This window comes from Ascidia mentula, chromosome 4, assembly GCF_947561715.1.
Source record: "Ascidia mentula chromosome 4, kaAscMent1.1, whole genome shotgun sequence".
In the NCBI taxonomy this organism is placed as follows: Eukaryota; Metazoa; Chordata; class Ascidiacea; order Phlebobranchia; family Ascidiidae; genus Ascidia; species Ascidia mentula.
In genome coordinates this window covers 16,526,701-16,539,143 of record NC_138569.1, presented here as the reverse complement: position 1 = coordinate 16,539,143, position 12,443 = coordinate 16,526,701, and the positions used below count along the sequence as shown (strand labels likewise).

At 38.8% G+C, this 12,443-nt stretch overlaps 1 protein-coding gene across 2 annotated transcripts; it reads left to right on the top strand.

Annotated features, from left to right (window-relative positions):
• The first annotated feature begins 5,711 nt into the window (after positions 1-5,711).
• Positions 5,712-12,353, top strand: LOC145897821 (uncharacterized). 2 transcript variants are annotated; one of them, XM_082986269.1, is made up of 15 exons: positions 5,712-5,983; positions 6,165-6,331; positions 6,626-6,740; positions 6,801-6,924; positions 7,061-7,226; positions 7,306-7,462; positions 7,747-7,839; positions 7,905-8,095; positions 9,351-9,928; positions 10,134-10,209; positions 10,268-10,378; positions 10,657-10,783; positions 10,850-10,970; positions 11,046-11,126; positions 11,698-12,353. In XM_082986269.1, exons 1-15 carry the CDS (start codon positions 5,829-5,831, stop codon positions 11,902-11,904), a joined length of 2,469 nt encoding a protein of 822 aa, XP_082842395.1. In that variant the 5' UTR covers positions 5,712-5,828; the 3' UTR covers positions 11,905-12,353. The 2 variants fall into 2 exon arrangements, with proteins under 2 accessions (XP_082842395.1, XP_082842396.1); XM_082986270.1 differs by lacking the exon at positions 9,351-9,928 and adding an exon at positions 8,596-9,128.
• The last annotated feature ends 90 nt before the right edge of the window (positions 12,354-12,443 follow it).

Sequence of the window (12,443 nt, the reverse complement as noted above, 5' to 3'; positions counted from 1 at the left end):
ACACTGGACTATCATTGTCTCCCAATTGCCGTGAGAGACTCCAAAAATACGACACGAATTCTATCTGGCTTTGCGGTCAGCGAGTGAGCGTCACATTTGCCCATCACTGCCGTAATATTACACAATCTAGAAGCAGCGATGCATAAAAACGATCACAAAGGCTTCGTTTGCCGACAGTTGACGAAAAGAGCGCGTCTGAAGTGTGGTTATGCGTGGCCGACAGGACGTTGCAAGTCAACTTTTAAATGGACCGAGAAACAATCGGCGCGTCCAAGTCCATTCAAACTCAGCGCTGATAATAGGTTTCCTGTTAAAATTGTACCTCTCGTTCTAATCGCCTTCCTTGTTTAATGGTCGTATCGAGCAGACCATCGGCGTACGCGGTGGAAACAATAGCGAGAGTGAAAATTACATAGGATAACACGTTTCACTTCCGTCCTGATCCAGTTTACCGTTTACTGGAGGAACCGCGGACAGGCCGTAAACAACGTGCAGCCCAGCCTTGCGTATTAACGTTACACACCCCTTAAATTCATCGACATTGATGGACGCCAAGCGATCTAAAGGAGAAATCGCGCGACGGGGCGCTAATTGGTGTGGCCTCGGAGTCAGCTGTGAAAAGAAATCCATCGCCGTTAATCCGGGCCGCTGAGCAGAAGGCGCGCTTGCGGATTTTTCGCCCAAATGCTTGCGTCATAAAGCTATGCCGAAACAAGGATTGTAAGCCGCTTGCCCGTGGCTACTTGGAATTGTTTGGACGCTTCGCGAGCAATCATAAAAACACCGCTGCTTTGTTGGTTACTCAATTGCGCTCCAACTAAAAGTGTTAAAATTGCTTGAGCAGCTTCACGCAAGGAAGTCCTTTTCTGTGCCGAAAAATGGCAAATAAATGGAGGCTAATACATGAACACTCATAAACTGTGGTGGAACACGTCCTAATACAGCCACTGCTGAGAAACATTGGTTAAAAAAATTTAACCCCCCAAAAAATATGCTGATTCAAAAACAAATTAAAGAAACAATTTAAAAAGTTGTATACCTCAATGGTGTTTAAACTTGTAAGCTTTTACATAATCCAAATCAGCAATAAATGTCACCAACAATACATTGTAAAATAAAGGTGGAAATCACTAACTTATACAGAAAATAAGATTACGTATAAACGCATACATTCAGATTGGTAAGCACACAACATGACAAAATGATGTCAAGAGGAAACTATGTCTTGCGCTGTTCTGAAGTACCCAATGGTGTAATTATAGAGGACCTTATATTGGCTTCTCATAACCTTGCGCATTGCATATAATTACAGAAGAACAAAAACTAGCTATAGGGCTTGAACATAACAAACACATACAACTATCTGACAACTGTTTTTTTGTCATAGATTTCCTGGCTTAACATGAATGGTTTGATTGGCATGGGTCATAACACGGTGACATCATTCAAAGGACCCAATGAAACTTCAATTGGCTTCATGACTCAGTTACTGACTGGGACACTATACAGATGTAATCTTGTGTTTATTTAAGCTTGTTAAGAATGTGTGCATCATGTAAGCAGAGTAAAAAAATCCTCCACATGCTTACACAACCTCGAAACCCTTATTTTGAATTTTAAATTTTGTGTTTGCCACCTATTTATGTTAAGTTTGCACAAAAATATACAGTATATAATACAAAATACACTGTAAGTTGGTAAACTGTGTAATTGAAAAGTTTGTTGATAAAAAATGTCAATGAAACAATCTGTATAAATGTTACACACAAAATGTGACAATATAAATCCATTGGTAAAAAATAACACCACCCAAATAATCATTTCCAACTACAATATCAGTATATTGACTTAAAGCATCTACAAATAATCATTTTTACAGTGTGCACATCATTATAAACAGCCATTTTCTTATTCCGATTTAAAAAAGCATGATTTTAGTCAACAAGAATCTCGCAATAACTTACATCAACTACAATAATTTAGGCCATCTGTCTGCAGCTTATACACAATACAATAATTTAGTTTTAGACTAATTTTACATTTTGTTCAACCTCCTTCACAGAGCCTGGATGGTCATGTTCTTGTACACTTTTTTAAGTCTCAGGAAAAATACAAATGCCTTAGTAGCTATATAGGAGACCAAGGCAAACTCTTGGCTAAATGCTATGTGTAAAAAAGTTACGACTGAAATTAGTTAAATGCTAAATAGGTATTTTACGAAGCAATGTTATGTTACAACAAACCTTTTGTGAAGACAAAGTTTTAAACTACAGTTCAATTGTACGACTCCCGCTTTTTTTCTGAACACAAAACCCTTTCAAAAGAATTGATATTGATGACTTTAGAGGCACTGTATGGTTTATGTAAAGTACAGAAATACCTCTTACAGAATAAAATCCCCTAATTTTTTATCATGTGTTTCTACGTGCTCACGAAAAAATACTAAACTCGAGCTGGTCAAGTTATCAAACGTCCTATCAAAACCGCATACTTCTTCAAACAATGCGGTTCTGTATCGCCACCTAGCGTAAAAACAACACACGAAGTTGCGACGACGACAGATGTGCACCATACTTGGCAGAGCACCAAAATGATGAAGAAATTCTTTTTCTGGCAGTTACATTTTGCAAATAAATATTAAAAACGATTTCTTTAATTCAGACTATGTGGTCGAATGTAGGCAGATTCGTTTGCATCCGCACCACGCGACCCGTAAGTATAAGCACTCCATAAACGCTAGCGGTCATGCTTGCGGGTCATAAAAATAGCATTTTATCTTAGCCATCAAACTTTTCAATCCAAACGACTTTGTTACTGACCCCTACGTTAGTTGAACGGTGTGTCGGCTAATAGCCCACCTGAGTGAAGGCTAAATTTGAGTAATCAGATTAAATCCATATTACTTTAATCATAGAATACTAAAACATGGAATGGAAACTCTTTTCGTCACGCATGAGTAACACTTTACGCAAAATGAAAAATGCATTGGGTTAAATGCGATTTTGGCGCTTTTCGACGGAGAAAAACTCTAAGTTAATGTAACCACAGGAATTTATTTAAATGTAATTTAAGTAGTTTCATCCTTAATCTTTTAAAATATGTGGATGATTTTAATTATGACGCGCCATAATGCACTTTTTGACCGTGTGTTACAAGTCACCTTACAGACTAAAAAATTGTTAATACGTCTTCGCGTCAACCTCAAAGATGACGTAAGACATGTAATTACGTCATACAAGTGATGACGTAATGTTTTAGATTTGCATATCTGCCTAAAAAGCAATCATGGGATTCAGAAACCTAATATATGAACAAAACAGTCTGACTCAGAGGTCACATTTTTGCAGTCATTATTTCAAAATGTTTCATAACTCCTCTTTTTGTAAAGACATATGTTGGACAGATAGTGCAGTACTACATGAAGTAGTTTTTGGCCCAAAATGTGAGATTGTAGCCTTTGTAAACCAGATAACATGGGGCCAAATTTTGCTTTTTAATTTTAAAGATTGTATTTACTTGTTTAACCATACTTAAATCTGGCCGTTTTTCATCTTTTCTGCAAATAATATTAAATATTAAATAAATAGTGGTAACTATCTAAAAAATATTGACATAATCAAATAAATTCTTGTGTCATTTTTTATATTCCATTGGTTTTGAGCAATTCATGCCACATATGAGCCCGATGCTCTGTGAATATTAATGAACCTGCTTTTGTTGTACTAGTAATCTACTTTATACATTTTTCCCACACATCACTGAGTTTTCTATTTGATTTCATTGTAAATATATGGCTGTATATTGGCATTTTTGTCCGAAAGTCTGACGTTAAGTGTTGATAGTACAATATCCCTGAGAAGAAAACAAATCAAATTTGATGGAAATTATTTTTGTCAAACTATTGCACACATAACAGAAGTATATTTTTTTACTCTTATTATAACATTTGGTTGAATGCTCATGACACAGTTGAAAATATGTATGTTTTGTTAAACTAAACATAATTGCCTTTTGTTTCAGCCAAATTGGACCTTTATATATTAAAAATAACCTTTTTCACTAGTCATTTTTTTTCTTCGCAGATTAGTTTTAAGTAAAACACAACAGAATTTGATTTAGATATGTATTAAAATGCTTCTGAGGAGACATGTCATGTTGAAGAAAAAGATGAAAGTTTTCAGAATTTGCTCGTATGCAAACACTTATATACAAATTTAAGTTGGTTTATATTGGAAGTATTCCCACTGCCCTTGAGTATTTGCAAGCAATCAACATATATTTTGTCAAGGCTTAACTTTTTCAAACCCATATTATGCACAAAAATGTTGTTTTGTGTTGGACTTTACTGGCAACATTTGCACTCAGCAGTATGAACATGGTGTTGGCGAGGTTTTTCCTGATTTTAATAATTTGGGTTATTATAATATCTTCCTCTCCATCTTCATCAAGATACAGAAATCGTAGAAAAAAGCAGCCATACTATCGTTTGTCAACTGTTTGTCAAATGCCGTTTTTGCAAAATAAATATTCCCAAACAACCGCATTACTGTGTGCAGAGATACTGTCCTAGAAAAAAATATAATAAGCAAGTAGTTGATTTTACATAACAAGCATAGTAGTTGATAACATTACTCGATTTAGCCTCCCACTGCTTGCAAACAGCAAAAGCGCGCAATTATTTGTTCATATTTTGACCCAAAAGGTAGTAGACAGCAAATCGCCGTAAAAAATGATGCGACACGATTTATTCAAAATCATCCACATATTTCAAAAGACGAGGGACCAAACTTCTTGTTTTTTTAAAAAAGTTTTAAATTTTGTTCTATTTAATGGTTTTTTAAGCCCCTTACAAAACACCAAAATCGCATTTAACCCAATGCATTTTTCATTTCGCGTAAAGTGTTACTCATGCGTGACGGCGCACTTTCAGCGGAGTTTCCATTCCATGTTTTAGTATTCTATGCTTTAATCTATAAGGTTGCCATGCAAACCTTGTAATGCAACGAATAAGCTGTTGATGTGTGCTCGGTTTCCTAAAGCACACGCAATAACCGCCTTAAAGTATTGTCATATAAAATTAATTCCCTTTACCTAAATTTAGAAATATAAATGTTATGTAGCCTGAGTATAATATATCACTTATTGTGAAACAAATTTCCAGCGCACCCAAACCGCCTGTATTCGTTACATTAATACGTACCAACAATTGAAATGCATGAAAACGATGACGTCGAGGCGTATGAATTTAGTATAGGCCTACACAGTAAACGTCGTTAAGACCAGAACCTAATGTGGAGTTTTACACAAAAAATAATTAAATGCCTAATCAGGCAAAACAAACTTAAAACAGCCGCAACAGCGAATTTGGCCAATTATCTTGGCCTAAAAATGTTTGATCGTGAAACAGCATATTTCCATTTTACTTCATTAAATTGAGCTGCCAAGAGGAGGAAAGCTCGCGTCTGTTCCGTACATAGCCTCGGGCCAATCCATCGCGTTCTCGAAACCTGTCTTCGTACAGCACTTACGTGTCTCGTTGCAATTCAATCAGCGTTATTCATGTTTCACGCAGAACTTTAGTTTAGAAGCACGAACAGACGGAAAAGCTCGCGGGATATTTTGGTCATATTTGTGGTGCGAAGACAACTATTTACGCACCTTACTGAGTTATATTAGTAGAATAACCTATTTTATTACCAAAAGCCGTAAACGTTAATGCTAGCCAGACCCAACTTATGATATAAGTCTGTGTGTATGTCGGTGAAGGTGACGTTTTCACCAGTCATCGAAGCATTCGCTTTGGCAGCTTCTGTAACTCGCACGAGAAAATGACACTGTTGCAAAGGATCAGTCGCAATGTTTCAACATGTGGGATCCTTCCTTCAAGATGGATAAGACCGGGCAAAAGGAAATACATTAAAATTGTATCGGTCGCCGCAATAGTGCTTGTCATATTTTCTTTTACGTTTCGTCGATCAAATAGGTAAGTCAATTTGATGAACAACGAAAGGTATTTTTTATCACAGTTTGCAGCTTTTTGGTGTACATTGACCTATTTTCGCCCATCACAATTGCAGCATTTTGGGTCATAATATACCCTTAACTTTCGAAAAATTGTAGCCTGTTCGTTTTAGCAGTTCCATTTAGTGTTATTGGTTCGGCAGATACAATCACAACAGGAACATACCAGCAGTTCCTTTGGAGGCCCGCCGTTTTGTGAACGAGCATCACCCAGCAGTTCCGAAAAGCGTTGAATACGACGTCAAAGAAGAACCAGCCTCTCGTCATCTTATGGGATTAAAAAACTGCTCGGAAACACCGTCTACGCTAAGTGAGCATCGTAATGTACTTGCTACATAAAAGTATCGTGACTGCAATGCAGAAAGTACATTTATTTTGATTACAAAGAATAAACTGTATGTTTCACGACGTATATAATAAGCAATCACAAAAATGTCTAGGATGCAGTCCTGCATCCCATGATCGACACAGCGAATTGCTTTTTACAAAAAATCTGAGCTGTTTGACGGTGTTCAAAAAAATACACAAAAAGTTGCCTGTTTCATGTTTTACGTCATTATTTTAAATTTAAACAATGAGTTTAAACCCAGTTGTTTTGTTACAGCGGGCGGAGTTTACATCAATCCGAATGTTACTCCTTCATACGCCGAAGTATGGAAAATGGCAGGTCCTGAGCTAATGAAAGGCGGTTGCTATTTTCCTGCAAATTGCAAACCTTTGTAAGTTTTATTAAAGTTAAGTTTACATCAAAATTCATATGCAGTCCTATTGTGTTTCAGACAAAAGGTGGCCGTCATAATCCCTTTCAAGGATAGAGATGCTCATCTCAAAACACTCTTGTATTATTTGCATCCTATTTTAAAGCGCCAGAAAACCCACTACTGTATTTATGTGGCTGAGCAGGTACCAAAGTCTCCATATTGGTATAGCCATATTTTTTCCGCTGTATGGTAACTTTGGTTAAATCGGGCTGCAAAATACTAATGTTATAATCATAAATTATCTTCACCAAAATGTGATGTACAAGATATATTTCCAGTTTGACAACGGCCAGTTTAACAAAGCGATGGTAATGAACGCAGCGTTCGAAGAGGCCATGAAAATTGATTCGTACGACTGTATCGTCTTTCACGACGTAGACATGATACCGGAAAACGACAAAAACCTGTACATGTGCGGGAGTGAGCCACGTCATTTATCACCTGGTAATTGTTTGCAGTGAACTACGAGGTGGTTGCTGGAGAGATTGTATTTTTTATCGTAAACACTCTTTTATCTGTGCAGCCATCGATAAATTCGAGTACAAGCCTCATTACGGCACAGACTTTGGTGGTGTGACCGGAATCAGCCCCGCGCAATATCGAAAAGCCAACGGACATTCAAATCAATTTTGGGGCTGGGGAGGTGAAGACAACGACATGGAGTTTAGAATATTTTACAAGTAATTTATTTTGTTACATTTCCAAATTGTCAAACATCACTAAAATACAAAAAAGAAGTTGTTTTAAAAAGAAAGAAACCGCCAGCGTTACTACATATCTTACAAAAGCACGATTAAATGCCTACATAAATAGTCACCTCAAAGTGGAGTCTTTGCCTAGACGTTTGGCGCACAAGATCGCCGTATAATCACCACAAAGCTACACTGATGACATTTAATAGGTCGAAACAGGGGCCCTGTACATATGTTCGAAATTCGAATTAACAACAATGGCATTTTAACAGCAACATGAAGATCGTGCCGTCAGATCTGAAAATCGGGAGATACAAGATGATAGTGCACAAACACCCGTGGAAGTTCAGTCCGAACGAGTTTCCGTAAGTGCCAAGTCTTTCCAACATTGCTTTTTCTCATGTAAATAACAAACATGCCCTTTGTTCAGGTATCGCCTCAACAAAACGCGAGAAGCTCGAGCTAAAACAGACGGACTTTCCGACCTTAAATATCGCATGGTGGACATAGAAAGGCAAAAAACGTACACTAAATTCATCATTGACATACGAAGAATCGAAGTAAAGAGAGTAACTTTGTATATGGACGGTCGGCCTGCTATGGATATAGACATCAAACCAGGTAAAAGGCTGGTGTGATATGCTATTATTGCTGGGTAAAATTTTTAATAGTTGTTTTTAAAATTTTTTGAAATATAAAAGATGTTTTTCTTTGTGAAATTACTCCTTGTATAATTGAAGGCACAGCACTTGAAAAGTGAACTTCATGCAAATTAAGCAGCTTACGATAAACGTTGCGGCGGTTTCTTGCGTGTACACTCGTAACCTCGTATAAGCGGTTGATCCAGTTTAAAAACTTGCGAAAAATGTTAATTCGTGAGTAACGCTCGCTTGCTTGTAAAATCGTGCAATAGAAAAATAACATAATGGCTAACAGTGTACTAGGCAATAAGCTAAATTTTAAAGAGTGGAACAGCAGAGTAAATTCATTGGGCAAATATAAAAACACTTCAAAACCGGTTATTATTCTAGGTTCGTGCAATACGCTGTATATAGGAGTGCATATTTTATAGTTCCTGGCACATTAACGTTAAACACGCGCAAACCTTTGTATCCTTATAGGGCCGTGTCGGTGGGAGCGCTACGATGGGAAATATTTGGACTACAACATAGAGTTGTCCGAACTTAAGGAGGCTGCCCACCTAACCGCGCTTCGTGTGGAAAAAGAAAAAGCCGTTGCGCCGATTCCCGAGAACATACAAAAGAAAATGGCCTCAACCCCGGCGCCTAAAGTGCGTTACTCGCTCGTGGACAACTTCACCGAGGCGATAGACCTTTGCGAAAAGCTCTACCCTCAATGTCAGGGCATTCAAAAGGAAAACAGCGAGGAGAAGTACTCGCTTAGGCGTAGTAACATGCCTCGTAATATCGTGATATCAGCCCCAGCCCACCCAGCTGTGAGGCTGAAAAACCAGCCCAAGCCCGAGCCACAGAAAAACCCTGAAAAAAAGTATTACTTTCCGCGAAAGGTGCCGTATGTCAAGTATTGCCCGGGGCCTTCGGGTAGCTATCAGACTTTCAACACGCCTTTAAATATTGGCACGCAGCTGCCTCCCAAATTCAACCACACATACAGCTTCGAAGTTCACTTTTCAGTAAGTATTGCAGAAGTGCTTTATAAATAGCGTGGGGACAAATATGCCGCCAAAAGTTTGAATTTGGAGTTATTTAGCATTGATCCCCATGTTGAGTGCCTAAATAGAAATATAACACATGTGCCAAATAACAAGACACCATTGGTACATGTGCACTTAAACTGAGCAACTTTTCTGACTTTAACACGACCTTTTTTGGCATTTGATCCTGTGGAAAAACAGTCAAAGGGTCGTGCACCTGGAAGAAATATGACCAAATCACCCTGGAGGACGTCTACCAGTTCGATAAGCTCACCGTGTATCATTCACTGCAACACGCCCAAAGCGAATGCGAGGAAATAGGACATTTATGCGGTGGCGTTGTAAAGGAGGACGCCGATGAAAACTACACACTCCATATGGCGGCCATACCGCGACACCGCGAAAACACATTGGAGCGACTAATCAAGGAAAATGACGGAAAACTGCCGATGGGGGCTCTCGGCAACGACCTTCGTCGTGCACAGTTGAGAATAAAAAACATGGCGGCACTTGGAGAGATTAAGATTGAACACCGGTTTGAAAATAATGACACCAGAAACGGACTGACCAAAAAGGAGTTTTCCAAATACATGCTACCTTACCATAACTACAAGGACAAACCAACAGCTTACATAAAGTATTGTCCTTCAATACTGGGCGCATACCAAGCCGTGCCCGAGCCCATCCAGGTGTTCGTTGGACAAAACATTCAGAACTGGGTGGACGAGCAGTTTACAAAAGGAAGCTCACACTACTTTTCGTACGAAATCGAGCTTGAGGTAGCAAGATAGGCATTTTGCACAACACCAAACACCATGGCGGCATATTTGACCTTTTACAAGCTTTTGACTGTGATTTAACAGAGTAGAGATCTTTTGTATAAATGTAAATGTTATGAAACAGTCTTGGGTACTTCGTAACGTACATATAATTGGGGACCATCGCATTGGACAAAAAAACAACTGAACTGTTTTCGCGTTGCAGGTCCTTTTGAATCCATCAAAATACCTCTACTACAGAGACAGTAAACACTTTGAAGCGCAGCTTAACAAGGGCGAAAGTAAGTGTTTAGGTTTAACGATAGCAAAGCAGAGTAATGTAACTCAAACCTTGTTTAGATTTCTACACTTTTCATTGGCCTGGGGATAGTCCACCGAACTTCGCCGATCCAAAGACACCGCGAGAATTTCGTTTCAAAACAGTCCAGTTCACTTTGCCCAATATTCCAGGTTGGTTCTTCGTTCCTCGTTATAGGTGTACAAAATATTTGCCAACACTCATTCGTTTTGACACAAGTCTCTTCTTTGTTACTCTGCTATCAACTGATAACACCGCGACAGTGACGTCATACAAGTCATCTGTTTCTGTTTCTGTGAGATGAAGGTTTGCGTTACCTCACTTCCAATCACTTAATTGACAAACTGCTGCGTAAAAGTATAAATAGATGGACATTGCTAAATATTTCCTTGGTGATTTTAACCAATAAGCGGTAAACGTTTTTGCTTAGGGTGCTACGCCATAGAGAGCAAGATTCAGGACCGTTACCACCAACCGTATTTCCAGTGGAACTGGTGGTTTGAAGTAACAACAGGCGATCGGGAAATTGACGCAGCCACACGGGAAGTGTATTGGAGGTATTTGCTTTAGAAAGTGAACGATGTTCACCAGGACTACAAGTACAAATACATTTTTTCTGCTAGAAAACAAATGAGCGAAAACGCGTTGCAGAAAGCAAACGCCAAACTCAGCGATACGAGGAAGCAAGAAGCCAAACAAGCAAAGCGTGAGATGGAATTCCAAAAACAAATGGCAGAAATCCATGTAAGTTCATGTCGTGTCATGCTTATTCGGTCAGACTGACGTCACCTACATTTTCTAACAAACTTTACTATGAAGCGCAACGATTTGAGAATCCAAGAAAGACATGTGAGGGGAGAAAAGAGCAGACAACAAGAAAAGGAAAAAAACAAATACCCGGTATTAAATTGCGTTATTTTATTTAATTGATGGCCATCCAGTATAAATGTTTACTAGCAATTGTTTGAGTTATACGTGTTATGTTTGAATAAGCGATACCGTTGATGCCTTTAATTAGCCGTAATATATAGGCCCACAGCCTACCAAACGACGTCACAAGAAAAATTATATTGTATGTAGAAAAGAAATCATTAGGTTTGCAGGCTTGGCAGCCAAGGCCCAATGATCGCGATACGATAGCTGTGATCGCTAAGCAAGGACCTGCCCAGTGGGGCGATCCTGCCAATCATGCCATTGCATGAAATATTAGTGCGTACGTAGAAAAGCTGTTGAAAAAACTCTGTTACCAAGTCTTTGTTGACTATAAAGCTTTAATTTGTCAAAACTTTTGGACTGTACATGTGCGTCCCCAGGGGGGAGGGCATTCGCCCTCACCCGTGGAAAAAAAACATACGGTACTTACAAAATTGGAAAGACAAATAAAATACCCCCTAATTTTTTTGCCGATGTAACAGGACACATAACTTATCCATCATTTCGGAACACGTAAACAAGCAATGCATTTTTGTAGAGCAAGGGCAACGTCAGAGAGGACATTGAGGATGGAGAATACGAGGGGCGGCCAAAGGAATCCTTGCCAATTGAGGTGTTTGATCCGTCGAAAACGATAGCTCCTGTTATCCAAGGAAAATACCGTCCAGTGTCGACTGTTGCGCCAGTTCGCAAGCATTTTCACCCGGCATTGCCGCGACACCTTCGAGAACAGGACAAGTCGTAGATACAATATCAATATCATTGCAATACCTGAAAGACGGAATTCCCCGTACGGAACAGTTGTAGCCGCTTCGAGCGGTTTATTGGTTTGTCTGGCAGGCATTTTACGCATAATGTGTATTCTGTGCCAGACGTTAGGTGCAGAAGTGAGAAAAGCACTTCGGCCTCTGTCGTTATTTGTTCATACACTATAAAACTTTTTCGTCGCTATATTGTATCGAATGATGCATTTTTTGATACCTTAAGACTCAAAAAGGACCACACAAACAAAAACCGCCACGTATTGATTTCAACTATATGGTGTTTGTCTGAATAATTTGTTCTACGCTCCACGCAGTACATCAGTCAACTATCCCAAACTAAATTTTAACTTGTTTGAACTGCCAATATCATAAAACTGAGATAAACCGGTGCGGGAAAGCGAAACTAGTTTCTGGTTTGCCTTGTTAAATGGTACAATAAATATATGTCATTTTGCCAAATCGCCTTGAATTACAAACAAGACAAGTCAGGTGTAAACGTTCGAAATGGAGCCTTAAAAGT